The sequence below is a fragment of the Canis lupus genome, chromosome 29 (assembly GCF_011100685.1).
Source record: "Canis lupus familiaris isolate Mischka breed German Shepherd chromosome 29, alternate assembly UU_Cfam_GSD_1.0, whole genome shotgun sequence".
Taxonomy (NCBI): domain Eukaryota; kingdom Metazoa; phylum Chordata; class Mammalia; order Carnivora; family Canidae; genus Canis; species Canis lupus.
In genome coordinates, this window is record NC_049250.1 from 37,374,657 (window position 1) to 37,402,369 (window position 27,713).

Here is a 27,713-nt window from a genome sequence, read left to right on the forward strand (position 1 = left end):
TGGACCTATGCCTTTTGCTTTGGCTCTGGAATTAAAATTTGAGAATAGCAGTGTGACTGCCAAAAACGGGATTGACATAGCATTCTTGTCTAGTGTAAACCTTTTCTCTTTTTTTCAGTTGCCTCTCTTCACATTGCCAATGAAAATATTGAAGTAGTAAGGGTCTCGCTTGACAGAGTAGAGGTTTTATCAATTAAAACCAATCACATGATGGTGCCAAATTTCTCCTAAATCTTAGTCGAAATGTGATCCTTATGATATCTGCACCAGAATCACCGTAGGTATTTGCTAAATATGCGGATTCAAGCCTACTGCCCAAGACCCAGCGAATCAGAAGTTCTTTGAGTTGGGCTTGGGAAGTAAAGATTTTTAACAATCATCTCTCTGCTTTCGTTTTGCACCCTACAGTTTGGAATCATAGTCACAAAGGCTATCTTTAGTCTGATATTTGAAAGAAACCCTGTACTCTGTTAGGCACCTATGTGTTCATCGCTTGCTCTATTTAGGATTGTGCGTTGGCCGCTACGTATTGTAGATACGTCAAATTCACCATAGCTGTTGGTCAATATGAGTTTATGAGAGTCCGAAAGTATCTGAAACATATTATCCCTACTCATCTATTCCTGGGTGAATTTCCTAAGCCTGGAAGTTTGTATTTAATATCATTCATCAGGGAATATTTTAGTGTCCTTCTAGTTTCACAAATTTATACCATTTCTGACAGGTACTGATGCAGTCATGTAAGAAAATGGTCCCATCCTCCCGGCTGCTTCTCGCACATTGCCATTAGAAACATATTGTAAAAGAGAGAGCGAGAGAGATTTCCCTTCTAGCCTCAGGCTCCGTGGGTAATTATTTTCTTTCAACACCTTCATTGAAATTCCCTGTGTAATGCTACCAGAGTGAATTATAGTTAAACCTTTTATTCTGCACATATGGAACTGGGATAAAGAGATGGTGCCAGCAATATTACTCAGCTACTTTCAGTTTGGGGATTGAGGCTGATGTAAACCATCATAACTAGAGAGAAAATAATATTCAATTATGAATCACTGCCAGATGTGTGAATGTATGTCTTTGGGTTTCATTTTTCTAGAATATGCTTAGTGTAGTATATTTCCTATCTACTTGTTAAGTGGTTCTCTTTCTACGAGTAATAGATTTAATTGCCTTACATATTCCAAAGATCAAAAATTAATAAGATACGTATTTGGACTCCGTCTCACAATCAAAAAAAAAATCAGAAATTGTTCTAAAGTAAATGTTATGTAACAATGTTCTGCAACCCAAGTCCCAGAGGCACTGTGAAGGAGGGTCCCCACTGCACAACTTCCAATGTGTCTCTTGTCCAGGGTCAACCATTCAGCTTGACACCAATGTGAGGGAGAGAGGGGGTAAAATAGAACAGGGCGTAATAATTGCTAGAAAAATTGCTTGCAATATGAGTGAAACTGGAAGGGTACCTAATATGTGTGGTCCTGACATCCTGGATCCCAACCCTGTGTTACAGACCACAAGATTGTGTGGTATCCAAATGAGGTAGCTGGAAGAGGATCACATCTCTTTTTTTTTTCTTTTGTTTTTATCTCTTTTTATAATTTAAATTCAAGATAACATGTAGTGTATTATTAGTTTCAGGGGTAGAATTTAGTGATTCATTGGTTGCATATAACACCCAGTGCTCATCACAAGTGCCCTCCTTAATGACCATCATCCAGTTACCCCCTCCCCCTGATCCCCCTGGCCTCCAAGCGACTTCGGTCTGTTCCCTAGAGTTAAATGATCACATCTCTGCAGATTGGTGCCTGTAGCCTGAGGTGGGCCTCAAGGCTTTCACTTCTCTGTGCTCATCTACCATTCCTATTTTCCAGTATTTTCAACCCCTTCTAAAACCCATTCCTAAGGGTCTTCCAGAGGTAACCATACCTCCACTTTCAGGAAGCCATTATTCATTTTATCCATCAATTTCCTACTGATCCTGCCACCTAAACATATATCCACCCAAGCCCTCATGCACGTGTATCGTTTGAGCTTCAGTGGATGAGTTCTCTTTCTTCTAATCAAGATTTAATCTGCCACATGGAGTTTTTCTCCTCCCTACCTTGCTTTGTTAGTTTTTTATTTTTTATTAATTCAAAACTTCCCCCTTGCCTTTCCATCTTATTCCATCAGTTAATTCTTTTTCCCAGTGTTTTCAACCTCTTTTACTTGATTGAATATAACCTTGGTCTATAAAGAAATCTTATTCCATTCCCTCAAAAAAAAAAAAAAAAAAGAAAGAAAGAAAGATAGAAAGAAAAGTCCTCATCTAGCCCTGCTTGCTTTTTCTGCCTTTTCTCTCCACTTATCTTCAGCCTCTGCTGAATAAGTTCCACTCCAATGTGTTGAGATGGTAGTAGTCAACGTTTGCTGCTGAGTTAGTGACAAACAGGGCTAGACAGGGCTAGGTAGGGGGCCAGGGAATCAGGCTTACAGAAAAATCCCAAATGCTGAGCTGTAAGGAAACCAGAGATAAGGGAGCAAGCCAGACCACCCTCCCCTAGGTGAGGGCGGGGAGGGTATTGTTTTATGACAGTCATCTGTGACCAACAAAGAATAACCAGACCCCAAAGAAGAAGTAAGCCATTGAAGATGTTATCACCAACCTTAACTCAAATCAAGACAGCACAAGAATCTTAAGGCCACAGGCTTCCGTGTCAGTTCTCAATAAAAGACCAACCCCACAACCCCTGTTGGGACCCTTCTCACCCCTGAGAGCTTTCTCGGTATCTTTACGTAATAAACTTCTACCCCTTTGCTCACTCTCCTGTGTCTGTGAGATTCATTCTTTGACTCTGTGAGACAAGAAGCCAGCTCTCTCATCATATCACTGCCTCCACTTGCTCTTCTCTGGCCTTGGCTATCTGATCTTTTCCCCCCATCACAGTTTTGAAGGATTCTAGAAAAAAATCATCATTCACTTCCACATTCCCAAACTTAGTGGCTACTTTTCAATCCTCCTCTTACCGATTTTCTTTGCTTTTCATGCTCAACCACTGTTGACTTCTTAAAATCCTAATTACAATCCTACCTTTTACAAGCACCTGTCTAGCCGTCCTTCTCTAGAGATGAGATAGCTAGCTACCCTTATCCAAAATTTTTGCTCAACACTGGTGATGCCACACAGGCACCAAGAGTATTTGAAAAGGTTTATTACTTACATAATCAGCTTCCTGGAGAGTGTGGGGTGGGCCTCCCGAGCTGGTCAAAAATGATTTAAGAGATCAAGGGGAAGAGACTAGCCTGAGAATTTTAGGGTGGTTGGGGGTGTGGCTGGGGAAAAGGTTGAACTTCCCACCACAACAAAGGAGGAAACACCAGGCTTTCTTATCAGCTTGCCCAGATGTGGGGCAGAAGGAAGGAGTGAGGTATGACGCTTAAAAGCTGTCAGCAGTAGTCAGACATCAAAAATGGATTTATTTACTACAATTTCCCCAATTTCCATTAGATGCCCGCCTGTTCTTTCCCCTAATGTTATACCGACAATATTTTACCCAATTGCTCATTTATATGCTTTTAAAGTCATAGGCTATGTAGGAATTATTATTGTATTCCTGGCCCATTATATGTTATGGTTAATATGTGATTGTTGAAGGGATGAATAAAATGGTTAATCTATCAAAATCAAAACTACATGAAGATACTAAAAATTTAGGAATCAACTAAAGAAAAGAGGTTGGCATCTCTCTTTAGAAGACTCAGGGCCAGAGTGTGGTAGGGCAGGCTGAACAAGGTCAGGGGCTTGAGGTAAATCTAGACCCGTAAACAGAACTTTCCTCATGAGAAAGTTGTTATCTCTGTTGAACAATTTAAACTTGCCAGTTTTTAATCACAATTACATTGCAGTTTCCTAACCTTACCTCCTATCGAACTAATCTCTGCTTTCAGGTGGAGTCAGTAGGCATCTCTAAGGTGCCATCTGAGGGGGAATCAGAAGCTTCCATTCTCCAAACACCTTGTCAGTCTGTGAGTTCTCAACATGTCTGCTGATAAAACTCTTCTTTTCTCCTTAAGCGCTAATTCCGTATGTCTTCAGTAAAGATACTGCGCAATGCCCCCCTCCCCAGTCCACAGGAGATATGTTCTAACACCCCCCAGTGGATGCCTGGAACCACAGATAGCACCAAATCCTGTATACTTTGTTTTTTTTTTTTCCTGCATATATATACCTACATGCCTATAATAAAGTTAAATTTAAAAAGTAGGCACAGTAAGAGATTAACAACACTAGTAATAGAACAATCATAACAATATACTATATAAAAGTTATATGAATGTGGTCCCCCTCTCCAAATATCTTACTGTGCTGTACTCACACCCTTCCAGAGATGACATGAGATGGTAAAATGCCTACTTGATACAATGAAGAGAAGCGAACAACCCAGGCATTGTGATGTGGTGTTAGGCTACTACCGACTTTCTGAAGGAGGAGCATCTGCTTCTGGATGGTGTATGACTTTGACTGCTGGTAACTGAAACCAGGAAAAGTGAAACCACAGGTAAAGGGGAAATACTGCAATATAAAAAGAGAAAATCAAGATATTAACTCATCATTACAATTTACTATACTTTATTACCTGCTAAAAGCCCTGACCTGGGTCAATGGAACTTATAGGGTAGTAGATTTAGGATCAATAGAAAGATGAACTTTTTAGCAGTCAATTGTACTGTATTAATTATCCATTTCTTCTTCAAAAATTACTCCCAAACATGGTGAGTTGCCATTTCTCATGATTGTGTGAGGGGTTAGACTCTGCTGGTCTCCCCTGGGCTCACCCAGGTTACTGCACACAGCTGGTGAGTGGGTCGGGGACTGGGCTCACCTAGGATATACCTGGTGAGTGGGCTCCCTTACCCACGTGGTGCACACTTAGGCTTCCTCATCAGCCTGGTGGTCCCAGGATTCTAAGAGAAGGAAGGCAGCAGCTACAAGCCCCTCTTGAGGTTTCAGCTCAAGAACTTAAATTATGTCCCTTCCACCACAAATCTAGCCCAGTTTCAAGCAAAAGGAGATATAGACTCTACTTCAGGGTGGGAGGAGCAGCAAAACCACTTTGTAGAGAGGGATGTGGGTAATGTTGTAGCCATGAAACAACATACCAGAGTCCACTTCTGATGACCCATATTACTCACATTCTTTCAACATGAAAAATATGTTTACTCTCATCCAGGGACTCCAAAGCCTCACACCAATTACTACACCAGGCTTGAAGTCTGGGATCTCTTGACTAGTGTCTTAGTTCAGTATGGGGAAAGCTCCTTAGAGACAGCTTCTTTTGATGCTGAGAGATGTGAACTAGAAACATAACTGATTTTCCAGCTGAACACTCAACGGAATATGGTAAGATAGGGGCAGAGTAACCATGATGGGCACCTGTGCTCAAAAACAGTAAGAAAGGAGCAAGGAACATAGCCAGCATCCAGGACTTGGTTTCAAATACCAGGGACAGGGAACCAGGGCTCCTTGGAGAAATGGCCGATTCTCCACTAGAGAACCTGGTTAGGGCTGGAGCAGTCTAACCATAAGAAAAAACATCATTAAAACTCAAGTTGAAGGTCTAAGAGCTCCAATTTGTCTTCAAAATACCTTCAAAACACAGCTCAAAATCGTTAAGGTTATCCAATGCAAAGAAAGTTTAACATACGTCACAGTGGGGGAAGCTAAGGAGACAGGTCAGTGACATGTATTGTGGCGCCCTGCGGGGTATCTAGACACAGAACCTAGAACAGTTGGGAAATCAGGACATGAGGAGAACAATAGTGGAGCTTGAACAAACTTTAATTAATGGTTAACGTACCAACCATGGTTCCTTAGTTGAGACAAATGCTTCGTGGTTTTGTAAAATGTTAACAGTTTGGGAAAATGCATGAAGAGTAGATGGGAACTCTGCATTATCTTTGCAATTTTCATGAAATATGAAAACTCCTCTAAAATTAAAAAAAAAAAAAGGTTAAATGAAAGTAAAGAAGGGAAGCGAATAGTAGTCAGGATTTTGCAGTAATCCTGAAAGGCAGTTGGGTATGCATCAGCAGGTTGCCCTCCCAAGAGGGCAAGGCTTATTCCTTGACCAGGGTCAGTGCTGCAGCCTTTGGGGGAGGGGGAACTTGTGAATACGTGGCTCTCCCATCTTGGCTCTGCGCTCCAGCCTTTTGGTTCTGTTGGCCAAGATGACTTCTCTTTTCGATCAGAAGTCACTGGTGTTTGTAGCTGAGCAGCTGTCTCAGCCTGCTTCTTTTTTGTAGGAAGTGGAAGATCCAGGGGACTTTTAAAAATTCTTATTTAAATCTTCTTAACCATTTCTGTTCCTTTTGGTCCAAGGAGGCAAGGTTTGTGCCAGTACCATTCCCTTAAAATTTACATAAACCTTACGAGGATTGATGTCATGCCTCAAAGGTGACATCCAGGGTTCTTTTGGGCATATAAAAGTGCTGTGGGAGGGGCACCTGGGTGACTCAGTCAGTTAGGTGTGGGCCTTTGGCTCAGGTCATGGTCCTGGGGTCCTGGGATGGAGCTCCATGTCTTAGGGCTGGCTCCCTGCTCAGTGGGGAGTTGGCTTTTCCCTTTGCCCTTCCTCCACTTCCTGCTTTCTCTCTCAACTAAATAAAATCTTGAAAAAATAAATAAATAAAAGTGCTGTGGGATAACACACTTCCAAATTTTAGAAAGCTTTTTTGACAATTATGAGTCCACTCAACTGAAGTTTTTCTGAGATCTTAACAAAGGGTTTTATAACCAGACTTCCCAAGAGTCTTCTGTGGGAAGGAAATGTTTTGTAATTCAACCCAGCAATCCCTAGGTCTTCTACATTTCCTCTAAATTTTGCTTTCCAACTGAGAAGTTTTCTCTTCGTTCAGCTCTCTTCCCTCATCTGGTGCAACTAAAACAAAAGGCAAAAGCAAAAAACCAAATGGCACTGTCAACAGTGCCTGACTCTCCCCTTAGCCAGACCATAAACTCATTTTCTATATTCCAAGTTGCTGTGGACAGTATTGTCTCAGTTGTTCTGTCTCTATATAACTGAGTTACCTTTTTACCAGGCTCTAACTGTGCATCCTCACTGCTCTTCCGACTGCCACTAATAAGCCACCATCCAGTCCCCTTCTCCTCCTTCCCACCTGCCAACTCCCACTCCCCAGTCTGTGACCTACCGAAACGATTAGTTGCCACTGCCCTGTCTCATGAATTTCTTAGCAAAATTCTTTGGCCAGGATATCTGCATTGAATCCCCTCTCCTTCCTTGACAAGGAAATGAAAAGGTGCAGCAAAGAAAAACAAATAATTATAATAACCCTAACTTAAGCACTGTTAAAGGGCAATGAAACTTGTCCAGAGATTATTCTCTCCTTCACTTTGATCTCCAGAGGAGGCAAATAGACAATGAAGATGCCTAAACTGATTGAAGATAAAGAGTTGGATGTATTCCTAGGTTATGAGGTAAACCCAAGCGATTCAATTTATAAGATGGTGTCTAAGATGTTCAAAAGTGAAATTTAAATGGTCACTGACTGGTGACTTGCTGTGGCAGCATTGTTTAAAAACTTTACAAGTATCATATAATTTAATGTGTAAAGCAACTTTATGAAGTAGAAAGTCTCATTTGGAGTTTATCTTTTTATTTATTTATTTTTTTTTTTTGGAGTTTATCTTTTTAAATACTGGTTAAGATGTCCAAAAAATCTGAACATTTGTCTTTAAACATTTCGAGAAGATCCACATTTTCTTCTCTGTGTTTATGTCTATGTGTATCTATTTATATTCTAAGGGCAAAATCAGCTGGACTTGTACATGATTTTGCTTCTGTTTGTGCCTTTTCCCTATCTATGTCACTGGTTTATATCAAAGGCCAATTTCTAAAAGTTATGGATTTACAGAGCTTGACATCATTAGTTTTCAAAGCACAATGTACAAATTTAGAGATAAGAATCTTGGACCATTAAGGGAGATAAGAGTGTATTTAAGAATCTTTCCTTCTGCTCATTTTTCCTATAGTGGTGAAATAAAGATGGGATTGAAAAAAATAGAAGATCATATTATAATATTGTCTTATATCAACTTTTCTGTGGAAACTTTGTAAGTAGCATTTCCTACCGTGGAAACATGCTTGGGTCCAGTGACGTGGAGAATGCTATGTTACCAAATATGTAAAAGCCAATGTATGAGTAGTCTATGGGCTTCTTTAAAATTTCCCAATATCCCAAAGGTCAATGACAATGGTCCAATGTACCATAAGGACACGACCCAAAGTCACAAAGGAGCGAGGTAATGGGAAATAAAAGCTAATAATTGTCCTTACTGGGTTGTACTTTTGGTAGAGGACACTGTCTTAGTCAGCTTGAGGTACCATAACAAAATACCATTGTTTGGGTGGCTTAACCAATGGGAATTTATTTCTCAGAGTTCTGGAGACTGGAAGTCGAAGATCAGGGTGCTGGCAGGGTCAGTGCCTTGTGAGGAGAGCTCTCTCCTTGGGCTACTGATGACTGCTTTTCTCAAGTCCTTGTGACCTTTCGAAGGAAAGGTCATGCACTAAGGTGCATGAAGGTGGTGAGAGAGAGGTAGGAAGAAAACTCTGCTGTCTCTTCTTACACTTAGTCTTGTCTTGAGGGCTCTACCCTATGACTTCATCTAAACCTAATTTCCTCCTAAAGGCTCTGCCTTCAGATTTCATCATATGGGAGGCTAGGGCCTTCAACATATGCATTTGGGGGAGACATAATTCAGTCCATAGCAGAGACTATAGTTTCCTCCTCTTTCTCCTTCCTTCCTTCCTTCCTTCCTTCCTTCCTTCCTTCCTTCCTTCCTTCCTTCCTCTCTTTCTCCATATATCACAGTAGCTGAAAGTTAGAAGCTCCAGTAAAATAGAATGATGATTCCTTTTAGGTTCCAGCCAAGGCCCCACCTAACAAAGCCTCTCTTACCTAACCTCATGTGGTTTTAGCCCTCTCAAGGTGTTAGAACAGGGTGAAGTTTTTATTCCCTAGGCTGGTATGCAGCTAGAGCTGTAAATCCGGTGGAAGGGTTTTGCATTTTCCTTGCTTGATCTGCTTGACCACCAGTTACAGTAGTGCTACTAAGCTGGATGCAGCTGATTGGTGCTTAAGGGCAGTAGTAGCACTAAAGCAACGCTGAAAGGATTGTGTATTACCAAGATTGTGATTGTGAAAGAGACCTAAAAAAACCCCACACAAAACAATCTTAAAAGTCTATATCAAACTGATACTGCAAATCTGTGAGACCTATCAAATGGGCACATAATGGTTAAAATCATAGTCTGAAGCCCTACAGAACCAGTTTTGGATCTTACCCAGACATTGACTCTCTGTGAGGGTGCATTGTCTTCAGTAAGCTAACAGGAGGATCACTCATTAAGTGAAAGAATTAATTCGAGGCAGTTAGCACATTTTTTCCCATCCAATGAATGTTTGTGGAGTACCCACCATATGCCAAATTCTTGCTTATGTGCCGGGTATAGATCAGTGAATGAAAAGGAGCTGGGACCTAACTTTGTGGTGCTTTACCCTAGTAAGGAAGACACAAAACTAAGGCAAGACAACATGCAAATAAATCCTTGCAAATCAAGAAAATGCCCTAAAGAGCAAAGCAAGGCACCACCAAGGTAGGGAACAACACAGCCAGGAAGGAAGAGGGTGGAAGAGGGATTACGGGAGACACTTGGGAGTCTACTCTGGCTGAGGCACTGCAGGAAGGCTTCGTGGCAGAGACCGTTTTTAAGTGGGACATTATGGAGGAGAGGATGACACCCAAACCAAAAGCAAGGGTAGGGTGCGGGAAGCAGATCTGGGAGGATTTCAAAAGAGGAAAAATCAAGCACAAAACCTCAGTAGGAAGAAAGAGCTAAGTGTTAAAAGGCTGAGAGAACAAAAGGATAGCCCCTGGGGATGGTGGGGGGCCCCCAGAACAAAGCCTGGCAGGGAGGAAGTGTCTACAAATGCTTTTAGTTTTTATTCTTGACGTTTTTGTGAGGAAAAAAAGAAGACAATGTATTAAGAACATCGAGTAAGCTGCTTGAGCCATAATAGGTGCTCAACCAATAGAGTATCTTGGTTTTGTTACTATTTTTAGCAGTACTAGTAGCCTTGATCTCTTCTGAAAACCAGCTCATGCTTCACGCATCTCCTTTTGCTCATGCTCTTATGTATCTTGATTTCTGTCCCAATCTCTGACTCTTCCTGGTGTTGTTTATTCTTACCTTCAGTCCCTATTAAGCTGTCATACCCTCTAGATACCCTACCCAGAGTTGGTAGCCCCTTTGGAAGATTTGTTTCTCCAATAGATTTGCGTCATTTACTACGTTTTTTTTTTTTGTTTTGTTTTGTTCATTTACTAATTTTTTTTTTTTTTTTCAAGAGAAGTGGTTAAAGGAAAATAATTTAAAACTCAGGTCAGTCTGACCAATGCCTCGTGTTTGGTATGAAGAGCAACCACCATTCCCGTGACAGTCTGGGAAGGAAGAAATGGGAGCCCTGCCCCAAGTGAGGTCCAAGAACCCTCCTCCTCCCAAAACATGGTTTGTCTGTCTCCAGCCACAGAGAGGCCTGTCCCTCTCTCCAAACCATCACGAATGATTGATTTGAGATTCTGGATTCTTCAGAGTTTCTTCCAAATGAACAAAAGACAGTCCTGCTTGGAGTCTTGGTGGCATTTTAGTCAGCCCTTTAATGTGATTCTAATGGTTTGTGTGTGTGTGAGAATTCACAGTAAATTCATTATGAAAACCCATTTACCACAGGGTTGACACCAGCAAAAGCCTGAGGCAGCTCAGGGAATTGTGGGACACGACATCTGTTTCAGTGAACATAACTCAGGCATTCCACATCCGTGCTCGCTCATTGGTGCTTAATAGCTTCTTGCACAGCTCTTTTTCTCCTCAGGACATACACATTCAGACACAGAAAACCATAAAGGCCAAATGTCTTCTTTAATCCTCTGAGGCTTAGCTAGCTAAAAGGAAACTGTCAAGAGCCATAGCAACCCTCTATGTGAAAAGAAAAGAATCATCATCATCATTAATAATATTAATAATAATAGGTAAAAGGAAGCTAATATGCTGGTTTAATACACTTAGGAATCTACCCTTCTCAATTTGGCTGTTTTGGGGTCCGATTTTTATGCATATTTAAAATAGAATGTGTAATTTGACCATACCTACTTTGTTATGATTTACTGTTAATAACTTTGCTGAAGTGTAAATGGCCTCACATGCTAATTGGGTGTGCTTCCTGTGACATATGCAAACTGACTTAGAAACTAACATATGCTGTTATTACTCATAATAGATCAGCTTTGTCTGAAATATTTGTGCCCAAAATTACCATTTGGCATGTCTTCAAATTCAAATCCACCTTCTGCCCTGAGATGAAATTCAAGGATTTGTTTTCTGGTTGTGTGTGTTTTTTTTTTTTTTTTTTTTTTTTAATATTTTGGAGACTGCTTTCACTGCTACAATAAGGAGTGTTCAGTGTTTACATTATAATGACTATTTATGGGGGTTTAATATGTTGCTTGTTGCAAATTGCATCCGACGGAAACTTGGCAAAATGGCACCGAGATGTGGGACCACATTCAACTATATTTAACATCGTATCAGGCGGTTGATCTTTTGAAAATCTATGGTGTTAAATGATACTTAACATAATCTTACATACTCTTTCCATCTTTTGCTTTGTAGAAGTTAAAAATGGTGCTGAGTGTTACAGTAATTCTGCAGGGGAAAAATGTGTTTTCTGGTTGTCAACAGTTTACTAAGGTATGGAACGGGAACAATGAGAAAACCTAAAATCAACCTGCTTGTTTTGAGACTGTTAATGTCTTGTAGATTGCTACTGGGTTTTTGTATATTTGTATCATCTGTTATGATGCCTTTCTGTGGCTGAGTGGAGGATGGAGGCAGAAACTGAGCTGGAAAAAAACACTGTAGATGTTACTTACAAGAGCCAAAGTGAAAAGGTTAGTTTGCATCACAGAGAGCGTTTTCCACAGTTCCAATCCAGTTTGAAATATTGTACTAAATTGTAAAGGCTAATTAGCTAGGTAATTCCGGATGGGTGGGAATGGAAGAAGTAGGTTCTTTCTTTATTATTTTACAAACTTTAATTTGTATAAAGGTGAACTGTTTTAGATTTTCAAGAGAGTTAAGATCATTGAGTTAGAATCGGATTATCTCAACAATGGGCATCTCCATTTACTTTTAACTTCAAAGAAAGATTGTGGTTTCCCATAAATACCATTGTTAGGGGAAGCAGTTCATCATGAGCCCTGATCATCCCTGTGTGTTCGTGTATATAGACCACAAGGTATATCCATCCCTTGATACTGAGCAGTCTTCATAGTTAGCCACATGGGTGACTACGCAGGTGCAGATGGCCACAGCAAGACCTCCATGACCATCATGCTCGCACTCTTAGGGAGGGGACAGGCTTGTTTACTACTTGCTCAGGAGCATCGATCTGGGCCCATGGTGTCACCCATGGAACTTGGGGACCCAGGTTTTGGCACCACCCTGCTGATGTTCCTGCTGGGTGCTATGCTGTGAGTAATACACTGTCTCCTCTACATTTGGCATCTAAGGAATGGTTTCAGATTTATTCCCTCCTTTCTTCCCTGAGGCTGAGACTCTTCCCTGACAAATGTATTTTGAAAGATCCTCCAAAAAATTGTTTTGATTCTGATCATTTAAAAATTGTATATTGGCAAATAAAATGTAATCAACAATGGAATGTATTTCAAATAGATGGTACAAACCTTGCCCTTATTATTAAAAATTATTATCAACTTGTGAGAGAAGCGTTAAAAATAACTCCCATTTACTGGCATCTATTATGTACATTTTTCTCATTTATTGTCTCAATAGCCTTATAAGCTGCTGTTTTTGCACACCAGGGAAATTAGACATAGCCTGTGCAACAACCTGCCTATGTTAGATGGCTTTGGAAGCCAGATCTGCTGGGCTTTAAATCCAGCGTCTATATTCAGTCACTTTACGACCAATGACTTCTGTTAAGTATTTTATGATTAGTTTTATTTCCTGATATAAATTTTATGTGCTCAAACGTTTATTCTTAGAAGTATAGTCTTCTACCTCAAGGTGTGGCTCTTCTACACTTTTTACTCTATTGCACTGTTGTTCTGAAACACTAAGTCATACACTTGGAATAAAATCAGGATTTTAAGTCATAATTTGAGCCTTACTTAAGTATCATGGGACCTGGGCTGTTTCTAATAAATAAGATAAGATGTTTCAAATAAACTTGATTGTTCATACTAGTAAATAACTAGATAGCCCAGAAAGACTGAAATTATTTTAAATAAACTGAATCGTGGTGTATTTAATTTGCTTCATTTTTTCATACAATAGTATCTAGTTTTGCCAGACTCCTTGACGCTATAGATAAATGAGTAGAAGCTACGCCAAGCAAAGGACCAGATGGCCTGAGGTGGATGGGGAGGAGTAGTCCTGTTGGGCATATTTGATAACTTATGTTTAGGGTTTTGTGCTTTTTTTTTGTTGTTTTTTTTTTGTTTTGTTTTGCATTTCTAATGCCCCTGGCTGGATCTGCTACAATAACATAGTTATAATAAATAAAGCAAAAACAGCTGATTCCACTAAGTCAATCTGATTACATTTTAAAACTTTACTTACTATCAAATTTTCTGACTGCATGCAAATCATTAATACATAATTGAACATCTATCGGGGCTCTTGTAGCACTTAGGCTAAAACTTTATGAAATAAAAAGAGGTTCTGAAATATACTGTGGGACGGAGCAGCGGTGGACTCCTGGGAACAAGTAAGGATACTTCCAGAATGCTGCTTTGGAGAATCAGTGTCTTAAAATTGGAAAGTTCTGAGCACTTGCAATTCTCAAGCTAGTGCCTGAAAAGAAGAGACGTAGGAGTTCCAGTTATATAAGATGGATTCTGACTCTGCGTACAGAAATAGCCCAGACCCGCCTGGTTGCTTGAATCCACTGCCCTCAGGCATTGCAAATGGGGGAGAAGGCAGGACTAAGGCTCTGTGAGATCTGGAGCCTACAACACTATTAGAAGTATTCTCTTAATTCAGAAAAAGATGACCAAATTAGGTGTGTAACTAGATACTTATTTAGAATGAGGGAAAAAATTAAAATTAAATCACATTTTAAAAATATGACAAAACTGACAAATATCACAAATACCATCAAACCCAGAAAAATAGTATTTTTAATCAACTCACTTCTGCATTTACTTCCATACTATTTTTTATTTTTTTTATTTTTTTTATTTTTATTTTTATTTTTTTCTTTTTTTTTTCATACTATTTTTTAAACCTTTTTTTCTTTGCTGTGTACTCTTTGATCACCTTCTCATATGACAGCACTCATGTAACATTTTATTTATTTATTTATTTATTTATTTATTTTACATTTTTTTCAAGAGGAAAAAAGAAAATTCATTATTTCCTTTAACAGGGTGGAGTAAAATTTGTATTTTTGTGTTGATAATATTTAAAATACTTTAGATTCCCAATTTGATATTAAAAATGTCACATGGACATTTAGTGTAGTTGTCAAAGTTGTGAAAATGTTTATCAAAATATCTTTCATGAAAAAATTACTAACTGAATTATAGCTATTAAATGCTGAAAGAAGGTAACAGTTTATTAAGATTTATCTTATTTAACAATCTGGGAAGTTGGCAGCCATTAGCAGTTCCCCTGCAATTTTAGGTGCAGTGGGGAATTCAGGAATCTCTGTGGAGTTGTTAGTGTAGCCAACCACATAGCTAGAACACACATGTACTTTTGCTAGCACACATGAAGAGTTTGCTCTAAAACTGACTTCTTTAATTTCATTCTCAGCAAATTGACCCAGGCCCCTCAATATGGCTTTTATCATTCTGGACATGAGTACATGTTGTCTTTCTATAATAAATTCATGATCATCCAAAGGTACTGATTTGACATACATGGCATCAGGGCCTTAACAGCTACGATGGGTTTTGTCTTCTCCACCCAATATGTTCTGATGAAATTCCGCTTTACTTCCACAGGAACTTTTGTGGTTTCCTGGTGAGGCCAGAACACTGAGTCTGTCGCCTGCTTCCATCTACAGAAAGTCTGAGTACTTGATTATCCTTGTCACTGTGTTCATATTGGCTATATCAGCAGGTAACTTCTGCTTTTAAAAAATGTTTTATCATGATTACTTCTTTTCATTAATTGGATTCTCAAGCAAACCAAGTGCCTACTTATTATTTCTATTTAGAAATGATCTCTTCATATAAAAAATGTTGATATTATATGAATTTTTGTTGTGCTGCAACTCAGTTTTCACCATAGAATCTTTTCCTTGATTTCCTTTCACATACTTTTGGTTCTCTATCCTACACCACTGATTTTTATCTGAGTTTTTAAACTTACTTTGTGTGCAAATTTTAAAACAGAAAAAAATATAAAGCCAAATTATCTGAAATGTCTATTTGTTTTCTTGAAACTTCCCAGAACATCCCTCCAAATTTCATTTATTATGGCATATTCCCAATTTAATTTTTCTGTAGCCAGGTCCCAAAAGATAGTCACAGCCATGCTGAGGTGAACTGCTGAAGATGAAGTGTGATGAAGGAGTAGTAGGCATGGAAAGAGACACCAGTCTTCATCAGTTGAAATTAATATGTTTCACTTTTGTAAAATGTTGAAACAAAAACTTCAAACATGTGAACACATTGCCGAAGTCTTTCTCAGGCCCTTGAAAGGACTCTGAGACTTCAAACTTCAATAGCTTCATGGTAAATGGTCCTCTGCTGCCCACCCGAGCACAGATCCAGCCATGGGCAATCCCAAGAGCATATGAGCTTGAGGTTGTAGATGGCTTCCATGATAATACATTCCAGAACCTTAGCCTTGCATGGGACAGAGAAAGAGGTAAGGGAAGGTACGTTAGGCCATTTCACCAAGGACTGGATCAATTTTGAAAATTGGCAAGAGTGATAACTTAGGCTCAGGGGAAGATGGTTGTCCCTTCTGTTTACTAATGAAGTAATAAACCAATAGTGCAAAGAACAAATATGTGAGTAAAGGCACATTGCTCTTTAATGTTCCCTATTTCCTTGCTACGGCAGCCTGAAGTTTACTACTCAAAATCGGATGACTCTCAGTGCCAGAAGCCTGAAAGCCTCTAATCTTCCCTCAGTTACTCCCAGGAGAAGGGTAACTCAAATGCCCACTGCTCTGTTGGGCCTACTGTAGGCCTGGCCCTGTTGTACCTACAGAGAGGAGAGAATGGGCCAAAGTTAAGGCTTCTAACACAGGTTAGGGTGGTCAACAGGCCTGGCTTTTCTGAGACTGTGGGGTTTCCCAATGTAGGTGTTAGTTAAAATCAGGAGAGTCCCAGGAGACTAGGGGTAACTGGTCATGCTAAATCAGAAAGGCTAGTCCTCTATGTGGAGTCCTATATCACAACAATTCCTAAGGATTAGAACATGGGTTGTGGAGAAATCTAAACTGAGTCTGAATCCAGTTTTTAGTCATAGATCTTGGGCAAATTGGTTAATATTTCTGGGCCTCATTTTCAAACTGGAGATGGCAATGAGTATAATGTAGAAGTTTTGTGAGGAATAAATTGCTTACTAAATCTAAGGATCCTAGTATAGAGTCTGATATTTGAAAACCGGTGGCTCTCATCAATATCACCCACATTATCATCATCCAAAGAGTTAGGTCAGGGGGTGGAGGTGGATCTAGGAGCAAATTTCAACCGATGGTGATATTTTCAGCCAGGTAAATCGCAGCATCAAGACTCATCGAATCTTTCCAAATGAAAATAGAGTCTTTAAGCATCTCTTGGGGTTATTAGAGAATAGGTTTCAGTCTTGAGGAAAGGAACTGGCAAGAACTAGGAAAGTTAAACATGTTTAAGCAAACAGGCTGGTTTCCTGGTAGCACTTTAGCTCCATTAAGGAATTGGAACCACAGTCAGAAAGCTGAAGCTGGTTTGAATCTTGCCTTTGTGTCTATGGGTGACGAATGGTTCTCTGTATCTATCCTGTAGAAGAATTTTTAAAAGAAGATTACTACTAATGAATGTGGAATCCCTAGCACTGAGCCTGGCTCTGGTAGGCACTGAATAAGTGAGCAATCTACACTTGCTATAGGCACAAGGGTGATACAGATGAACATCCTTCAGCCTAGTAAAGCTTAGGTGTCATGTACCACTTCTAGAGCCCATGACTAGTGAGCCAGTTACCCAGCTGCCTTAGCGCAAGGCCTGCAAAGACCTGTTTTGGCCAATTGCACATAGATCCATCTATTCTTTGTTGCCAGTCTGGATGTCAAAGTGCCTGAGATCTGCTCCCAAAACAGAACTTTGATATAAAGTGTACATATTCCAGTGATCATCTGGGCTCTGAGATCCTAGTCAGAGTGCCAATCAGGCTATCAGGAAGCTCTAGACGTAGATGTGTGAGGAAGTCCTAAAGCAGGGGCAGTGTCAGTGACATAGAAATCCTAAACTAAGATATAGGTTTCTGTAGGGCAGAAGTTGTGATCTCTCTTCCAGCAGTGGCAATTCCATCCCAAGATGGCAATAATTCCTTACTGGTGCTGCTGCTGGTGGAAGCTGGGCTAGCAAGTATCTTTTAGAAGCTGGAGAAGGAAGAGGATCTAAGTTTCATTGGACAGATGGTTGGCTTCATGGAATAATTGGGCAGAGTAAAGACACAGGATTCCACAGATTTGTTTAGATAAAGGAAATATCCTTTGGTTCAGTTGTGGGAACTATTTTGGATCTGGAGGGGGAGAAATTGGGTGAGAAATATATCTGTGATAAGACAGCTTATTTCTACCCTACAGCAGCAATTGCCCTTATTGGGTTGTGCTTACCAGTGTTGAGAATTCCAGAGAAGCATGCTTTTGGCAAAACTGAGGGAACTACTTGTGTCAGATAGAACTGAGACCTCCCAGAGAAGAGCATTCCTAAGGTCCTTGGGAAAAAATATGTTCATCAGTAAACCTACTAATTTATAAACTTCAAGAGAATAAGGATAATGCCTGGTTCATTCTCTACATCCATAGCCCTACCTCAAATATCTAGTGTGCTGACAAGCTTGAATAAATATGTTCAATGGTTGAACGAAGAAATTAGTGAGCAAATATATTGATTTTCAAGGATTCCTATTTTTAAAAAGATCTGATTGATTGATTGGTTGATTGATTTAGAGTGTGTGCAAGCAGGGGGAGGGCCAGACGGAGAGGAAGAGAGAATCTTAAGCAGACTCCACTCTGACCCTGAGATCATGACCTGAGCTGAAACCAAGAGTCAGTTGCTTAACCAACTGAGCCACCTAGCCCCTAATATATTGGTTTTCAAGTGCCCTGGGGAACTTTCGTTGCAGGTTATCTATTCAGGTATCTGTCAAAGAACTAAGGTATCAGAAAATTGGACAAAACCATAGCATTGTAGAAATTAGAGAGAAATTGCATCCCAGCTCTAAAAGAGACAGTATTTCTTGGTTGCCATATGTAATTATTTGACATAAAGAAATAGGTTGTCTAAAGCTACTGCACAGATTTGGACCTGAGGAGTTTCAAGTTTTCTCTTGAAATTCTTTTGGCTGCTCTGATGAAACCTTGTATTCTTCACAGTGAAGAAGCAATAGCTGTTGTTTGATGTATCTAAGAGAGCAAGATGGGTTTATGGTATGTAAAGTTTTAGGTTGCAGAAGTATAAAATGCAAAAACTCAACCCCTGTTTCGTAATTTTTTCAAAATGGTTACTTTATAAAACTTTAAGAGTTGAAAAGAGCTCTGCTTTATGCAACTTCCCCACTGCTGTGTTTTATGAGGGCTTCTAAAATAATATTTTCTCCCTAAGAGAAAAACACAAACTTTCTAAATTAATTTAAGCTATCCGCTTTATTGTTCATCACCTTTGGCACATCATGTAGCAAATCTTATACTAAAAATCAGCATGTGGAACATTAGTACAATCCACAAAATCCTCTTGGAGGAAAAAAAAATTAAAGAAATATCCCAGGGCATAACATGCAAAACCACTTTTCACTAATCAAAGAATCATTGCGGACTTGGCTGACAATCCCATAATAAATTATCTTCATTGTTGTTCAGAAACTTATATGTTCTGTGAATACAGCACATTCCATGTTATCTAAAATTCAGTATTGAGGTTTGAGGCTGTTTTTAGGCCAGTAAGGGAATGAAAGATGACTTTTCACTTAATTCCCATGCCCTGGAACATGCCCCTAGCAAAATTGTTGACCTTTCTGTGTTTACATTCATAGAACAGAAACCCTAACTTGATTAATAAGGATGAAAAAAGAATTAGCTTGAGTTTGTGATTAATTCAGCCGCATCAACTTACTTTGCATTCACTAACTAAACCAGAGAAGTTTGATAGTCTGATCTGTATATTTCATTTAATACAAATTGACTGAAATTTCTAAAATATGTGTACTTGACTTTTTTCTAAGCAGATATTTTATCCGTAATCCTGGTCAATACTGGTTTTGTATTGAAGATTGAGGATATTGAGTAGATTATGTCACCGAGAAACTACTATTTTCTTTTGTTATTTTTAAATTTAAGGGGCTCCTGGGTGGCTCAATGGTTGAGCATCTGCCTATGGCTTAGGTCATGATCCTGGAGTCCTGGGATTGAGTCTCACATCAGCCTCTCCATAGGGAGCCTGCTTCTCCCTCTGCCTGTGTCTCTGCCTCTCTCTCTGTGTCCCTCATGAATAAATAAAATCTTAAATAAACAAGAGATTTTCTTATCTATTGACATGATACTTAAGGAAACTCATTCAGTAAGTGGGTCACTTTATCTACTTGAAGATATAACCTGATGTTACTCTGAAATGAACTGTAGAGCAAGGGTAAGTATTTTGGAGGACATATTTTGAACAAACACTTGTCAACCAATATTATTTACATATGATGAATATGACAATATTTTATTTTATTTTATAAATCAATCGACCTCCTACAAAAAGAAAGCTTAGGAGAACATCTATACTCAGGTGGGCCAAACCGTTAAGTCCATGACTGTACCCCAAAACCTGCAGGAGATGAGTCCACAGAACTTGGAGAGGGTACCATCATGTCATACAATAGCTAAAACCATCTTCTGCTTCAAGTACCTCTCCCTGAGAATGTGTAGCAGAGCAACAGTATTGTCAATGCCTGAACAATTTTTATGAGAATTGTCTTCATAAAGAAAGCAAGATGTTAAAAAAAAAGTTTCTAAGACAATATTATTTATGCCCTGTTTCATTACACTCCCTTGGTTTCAAATGATTCTTCTTTCAAAGAAGCTCAGAATCCTACAAATATAATCCGTATTGTTGAGTTGGGCTACAGAACAATCATTTAAAGATGCTATCTGGCCATTCACTCATTCACTTATTTAACATTCAGAAGTAAGAAGGTAAGCTAAAAGGAAGGAAGACACTCAAGATGCTCACAGGTTGCTGTTTGGAGAAGGTCTCTCAGAAAAGTAAACTGATGAGGAACATATGTCTTGCTCTTAGGTTTTTAAGTCCTGGATTTCCAGTTTTCAGCGTATCTGGAGGTAATTTGATGCAAGAGGACAAATGCATGAGACAAATTACAATAAAGAACAATGAAAAAGTCTTGAAAGCAGCAAAAGAAAAGTGACTCATCACATACAAGGGAGCTCCCATAAGATTCCCGGAAGACTTCTTAGCAGAAACATTGCAAGCCAGGAGGGAGTTTGATGATATATTCAAAGTGCTAAAAGAAAACAAACAAAAAAACCTGCCAACTAAGAATACTCTATTCGACAAAACTGTCCTTCAAAAAATGAAGGAAAAATAAAGATCTTCCCAGATTAAAAAAAAAAAAAAAAAAAAAAAGGTTGAGCGAGTTCATTACCCCACTAGGCAGGCCTTATAAGAATTGCTAAAGGAGGGATGCTTGGGTGGCTCAGCGGTTAAAGTGTTTGCCTTCGGCTCAGGGCGTGATCCTGGAGTCCCGGGATCGAGTCCCACATAGGGCTTCCTGCATGTAAACCTGCTTCTCCCTCTTCCTGTGTCTCTGCCTCTCTCTCTCTGTGTCTCTCATGAATAAATAAATAAATGAAATCTTAAAAAAAAAAAGGAATTGCTAAAGGAAGGCTTTCAAGTTGAAATAAAAGGATGCTAGGCAGCAATAAGGAAAGGATATAAAGATATAAAGCTCTCTAGTAAAGGTAAATACATAGACAAATATAGAATCCTGTAACACTGTAATGGTGCTGCATAGTCATTTTTAATTTAGGTATACAATTTACAAGATAAAAACATAAATATGTAACTATGAAACTGTTAATGGATACAAAATATTAAAAAGCTCTAATTTGTGACATCAATAACATAAAACCGTGGCAGGAGATGTGAAGGAGTTTTTACGTGACTGAAGTTGTTACCAATTTAAAATAGATTGTTTATACCTAGAAGATATTTTGCATAACCCGCACGGTAGCCACAAAGAAAATACCTATAGAAGTCATGCAAAAGAAAATGAGAAAGGAATCAAAATATGTCATTACAAATAAAAATCAGTGAAACACAAAGGGAGATAAAAGAACAAAATCACTATACAAAATACAGAAACCAATGAACAGAATGGCAAGATAAGGCCCTTCCCTGTCACTGACTACTTTAAATATAAATGGTTTGAACTCTCCAATCAAAAGACATAGAATAGATGAATGGATGAAAAAAATAAGGTCCTGCCACATGCTAATAGACTCACTTTAGATATAATAACGTTCACAGGCTGAAATCGAAAGAATGGAAAAAGATATTCCATACAAAGTATGGACGTACTTTGGGAAGTTACCCAAACAGGGTAGGGAGGGATGTACTTACATCAGATAAAAATCAGTCAAAGCTGTTACAAGAGACAAAGAAGGACATTGTATAGTCATATATAATCAACTCATCAGGAAGATACAACACTTATAAATATATATGCACCTAGCAGCAGGGCACCCAAACGAATGAAGCAAATATTGACAATTGAAGGGGGGATATGGGCAGTAACAAATAACAGTAGGAGACGTCAATACTCTTAAAATGAGAAGATGAGTCAGACAGATCAATAAGGAAACAGAGGACTTGAACAACACTGAAGACCAGTCGGTCCTGATTGACGTATACAATCCACTGCACCTAATGAGACCAGAATATTCTTCTCAAGCACATATAGAATATTCTCCACGATAGATCACACATTCGGCCACCAAACAGAGTAGTTACCCCCTCCCTTCTGCCCCTTAACTCCAGCAGGACAATCTCCAGCCCACTCCAACTGGAAATACGCAAGAGAAAGGAATTATGGAAACTAAAGTTCAGTCTACTCGAGTGGGCTCATCACACTCATCTTTCAAGTTTATGAAGTTATATAGTTTGCGCTCATCTTTTCTCAACTTACATATTCTCCTACTACATCATCCCTCTCCATGACTTCTGTGTGAATATTCCCCGACTTTATACACCCAGCTCAGCCAACTTGTCTTCTGAACTATATACTTAGACATCCAAAATGCCCCCTGGACATCACCTTGAGATTTCACATGACCCTCAACTAGTTCAAAATGAATTCATCTCTCTCCTCTCTGTGTAGTTCTCATTCTGGTTGAGGGTACCATTATTTACTGAGCCTTCAAATCAGAATTTTTTTTAGTCATTCCACATAGCTTTCCCTCTTAGATACCTATGACTAGTAAATACTAATTTCTATATGTTCTATTTCTACATTACAACTGCTATTGCTCAGTTCAAAGCATTGTCGTCTGGCACATAAATCACTGCAACCATCTCCTGTCACCCCACCCTCTCTCACCTTACCCTATCATTCCCTGTGCTCTAAGCATGGAAGTCTGATCATATTACTCCTCTGTTTAAAATCCTTCACTTTGGGCAGCCCTGGTGGCTCAGTGGTTTAGTGTCACCTTCGGCCCAGGGTGTGATCCTGGAGACCCGGAATCGAGTCCCACATCAGGTTCCCAACATGGAGCCTGCTTCTCCCTCCACCTCTCTCTCTCTCTCTCTCTCTCTGTGCTTCCCATGAATAAATAAATAAAATCTTTAAAAAAAAAATCCTTCGCTTTTCTCCTTTAACCTACAGGATGAAATCCAAACTTTGTGTAGCATAAAAGATTCTCAAAGATCTAATCATGGCCTACCTTTGTAACTATGCTACCTGTTACCTGTTGTAGCTCTTATATTTGCTTTCTTTCTTTTTTTTTTTTTTTTAAGACTTAAACTGGGCCTATTTTATTAGTTCTTCTGTGAAAATTCTTATTTTGGAGCTGGCTCTCTTTTCTGTTGATGGAAGGATGGGGGTCTTTAACTCCCTGTGGTTGCATTCTCTACCCTTTGAGTAACCCCCTGTAGAGTGAAAAAGACTCATAAATTATAAAACAAAGCAGAGGTTAGAGACAGAAAGAAAGAAAGATGGAGAAAGAGTCCTGATAGAAGTTGTCCCTGGATCCCATTGTCCCAGAGGCTACCTTCACTTTTAAATCAACAGGTTTCCTGTTTAAGTTCAGTTGAGCTATATTTCTGTCTCTTGCGGAAAGGAACACTGACTCACACAATCCCCACACATACATTTAATGTTTAGTCATACCAGACCACATTCACAAAACCTCCAGGTCTGTGTGTCTTTGCACATAGCATTCCTCCTCATATTTTGTGGATGAGCTGGAGAATCATAGTTCAGTATTCTAAACATCACTTCTTACCAAATTCTCTTGATGTCTTTAGATTAAGCTGACCATTAAGCTCTGAGGGCCCAACATAGCTACAGAATTTACCACCTTGTGTTTATTTATGTATGTCCTTTTTTGGGTGGGTGACACTTTTAGGAAAGGGTACCTGCCTTCTTCGCTTTGTATAATATGTCATCTGTCATAATGTCTGAGATACAGAAAGTGTTTAATTCATATTTGTGAAATGCTGGATGATTTCATGATTTATGCTTACTATTTTGGAGAGGGATTATTTTTGTGCTCAGACAAAAGTCTTACTGATTTTGGGATAGTATCCACTGAAATTCTCTATTTTATCATTTCATTTCTGCTCTATCTGAATAAGGAAAGGGCCAAATGCTATTGTATCTATTTTATAAAAGGTGTAAATACGTCAGTTGACAGTATTTTTCAAAAATACAAGTTAACAAAAGAAATGGGAATAAAACTGAAGGGAGATCTCCTTTAGGATTTGGATTTCTGGGCACTGTGAAGCGAGATTGATATTAACATGCAGCAATCCAGTGGAGGCTCAGCCAAGTCCTGAGGCAAAATTTTCAGAATAAATACCCTTGTGATTATCAGTTTCAAATTTGGTATGTATAAATGCCTAAGCATTAAGCTTCACATTCATTTTTTTTTCAAAGATTAACGATGATAAACAAGTGTACCTATATGCAGAGAGAGCTCTGCAGCATTCCAGTTTCAGTTTCCTAATATTCAAAACAAAATTCTAAATCAGTCGGTGTGAGATGGCATCAGACAGCCTTGGTGTTTTATTTTCAAATTCTGCTGTACCATTCACTGCAATAGACCCAGAGAAATAATTTTGGTGATTTAATGCTATTTTATTGTACTTGAGATTAATTAATCTCCAAATTGATAAGTAGATGTGTATAAATTTAGTCAACTAGATTGAGATTAAATACTTGTAAACTGTACATTTTAATTCTAATAACAACATTCTTACATTTTAAAGCATGCCTGAGGATATTTTTGGCCTGGTAATGCAATACAGTGCTGAGTTCAATGGAATTATAATAGAAAACTTTCTTCATTGAACTGCAGAAAAGCCCTGAATCAAACCAGTACCTTCTCTCATCTGTAGTCAACCACCACCATACCTGTTCTACTTTCTTTTGAGGTGTTTAGCTAAGAAAAAGATCTAGGTTCATCCCATTTTAATTTCATAGGCAGAGATGACCGCTTGAATCAATGAACCTTGATTCTTTTTGATAGGAAAGCTGGAAATCTTTGGAGTATTCTTCACAAAACATAATGTTGGAGGAGGACTTTTTCCTTTGTGATTTTCCTTTACTCCAACAGCAAATTCTCAGAAGAGAACTATTATAGAGCTGACTGCTCCTATACTCTTTTTTCACATTTTTTAAAATTTAAATTCAATTTGCCAACATATAGCATAACGCCCAGTGCTCATCCCATCACATGCCCTCCTCAGTGCCCGTCACCCAGTTACCCCAGCGCCCCACCCACCTCCACTTCCGTGACCCTTTGTTTCCCAGAGTTAGGAGTCTCTCATGGTTTGTCTCTCTCTCTGATTTTTCACACTCAGTTCCCTTCCTTACCCTTACGGTCCCTTTCACTATTTCTTATACTCCCCGTATGAGTGAAACCATATGATGATTGTCCTTCTCTAATTGACTTATTTCACTCAGCATAATCTTATACTTTTTAACCAGTCTACTGCAGCTCAGAAGAGGTGGTTTTATCTTTCTCTCATCACTTTTCTTTTCTCCTCTTTTTTTTTTTTTTTTAATGTATGTGAAATGTCAATGAGCTAAAAAGAGTTGAGTGAACACAACTTTTTCACTTGATATTCTTGCCTTTGGCCAACCATTTCTATTTTTCTCTTTTAGGAAGCACTGGAGGAGTCGAAGAAGAGTGAGTCAAATTGAAGAATCCCCAAGAAGAAACCGAGACCAGATCTCTTCATGTTTTTAATATTTCCCAGCAGCGATGGAACCACATGAGAAAGAAATAGATACTGGTAGTAATTTTGTATTAGTGATGGTGATGGAGTACTGAAGGAAAATCGCACTCAAAATATTATGCTGTGAGTCATGCAGTTTGGACTTAAGTTGTTGTGTGAGGGCAAATGGGGTTCCAAAGGATCTATAAATAGAAAAATGAATATTGTTTTTGTATTAGCCATTTCCAAAGCTGTTGTTTTATGCACTGACTTATTCTCAGAGGTCATTGCTAACATTTGTTCAATAAATGGGCTCAATAATTATATGTTGAATGATTTCTTAATGAAGACAGGAACTGTATCTATTTTTATATAAAAAATAATGTTTTACTTGAATCTTAGTCACAGAACAGAATGAAAGAGCAATATAATAATTGTTATTTTATTATAATTATTATCTATCAAGTGCCTTTAATTTGCCCACCGTTGTAATGTGCGTTCATTACTGGGTATTTCTACATGATAATAGGGCTTTCCAGAAGGCTCAATTAATTTCTTAGGAACAGAGTGAATGATCAGCAAGCCATCTGTTATCAATACTCTAAAATTTGATAAGATAATGATGTTCTCTTAGTGGCAATGTTAGTTATGTTTGCAAAATAACTTATTTTAAATGAGATAACCACAGGAAAAGCATTTAAAAGTTTTCTCTAGAAAAACCTAACCATGCAGAAAGAAATATTTTAAGTGAGTTGCTGTAGTGAGAAGTCAGTTGTGAAATATAGCATTTCCTATATTTTATTTCTTCCTATAAGTAAATTTTAAAAATTGCTTTATTAATATAATAGGCTACCCTTGACTGGCAGATCCTGATTTTAAAGATATTATAATGATGGATATGATGCAGAATGGCTTCAGTATCTTTAAATATTTGAGATGAACTAAAAAAACCAGATAGGTCCTAAGTGACAAGAGTGAGTGTTTTTTGGACCTCAGGTTTATGTGGCTAAGATGATGCAGAGTATGTAGCATTGATTCATGACTAGCAAGATGGTAACCTACCACTTTTTGAAGGCTGGACACTAAAAAACTGGCAAAGAAAGAAAATATGCTTAAAGGGTACAGCCTCTGGGTTTGAAGAAGCTTCTGTTTTATCTATCTAATCAAATGTTCTTAAACTTTAATTAACAGAGAATATGAGAGGGATGGGATGTGGACCACAGATCATGTTAATGCGTTGCAAGATGGAATCACAGGAGCAGCCAAGACATTTATTGAAATGAAGTCTTTAGTTTGAGAGCAGTCTACATTGATGTTCTGTTATAACAATTTTATTTTGACTGTACCAAATGATGGATGAAGATGCAGTTATCTGGTCTGATGGATGTGGTACTATGCAAAGGTGCAATGCCCTGTGCTTTCTTATTGAATAATTGAACTTGGATTTTTTCCCTAGAGAATAGCTAGAAGTCGCATTTTCAACTAATTTAGCATCTTGAAAATTTCTATTTAGTTGGCAACATCATCATGGTTACGTTATTATCGAATAGCAAATAATTTTGTGTGATTGGTAGCATAATAATTATTAGATCGAATTTGGACAGCATTTTTCTATGATGGCGGGCCACATGAGAGTACATAGGAATCTGTTACCAACTGAACTGTGTCTTCCAAAATGTATATTTTGAGGCCCAAAGCCTCAATATGACTGTGTTTGCAGATAGGGCTTTTAAGGAAGTAATTAAGAAAAAATGAGGTCATAAGAGTGGTGCCCTAATCCAATAGAACTATGTTCACAAAGGAAGGAAAAAGGACAAGGTGCGTATACAGAGGAAAGGCAGTGGGAAGGGAGCCATCTACAAACCAGGAAGAGAGGTTTAACCAGAAACCAACCCTGCTGACACCTTGATCTTGGACTTCCAGCCTCCAGTACTGTGAAAAAGAAATTTTTTTTTTTTTTTTTTTTTTTGGTTTAA

General features: G+C 38.7%; 1 protein-coding gene and 1 long non-coding RNA gene across 2 annotated transcripts; one reads left to right on the forward strand and one right to left on the reverse strand.

The window, feature by feature from the left end:
• Positions 1-724: 724 nt before the first annotated feature.
• LOC119877723 lies at positions 725-26,045 on the forward strand. The gene is made up of 5 exons (XR_005381226.1): positions 725-848; positions 3,928-4,005; positions 4,366-4,538; positions 15,089-15,206; positions 25,685-26,045. It is a non-coding gene; the product is annotated as an uncharacterized LOC119877723 (long non-coding RNA).
• LOC100685367 (elongin-C-like) lies at positions 14,608-15,244 on the reverse strand. The gene has a single exon (XM_038579732.1). The coding sequence runs from the start codon at positions 15,004-15,006 to the stop codon at positions 14,716-14,718; it is 291 nt and encodes a 96-aa protein (XP_038435660.1). The 5' UTR covers positions 15,007-15,244; the 3' UTR covers positions 14,608-14,715.
• Positions 26,046-27,713: the final 1,668 nt, after the last annotated feature.

Coding starts and splice junctions, on each gene's coding strand:
- LOC100685367 (XM_038579732.1), bottom strand. CDS start 15,006: ATGTATGTCAAATCAGTACCTTTGGATGATCATGAATTTATTATAGAA.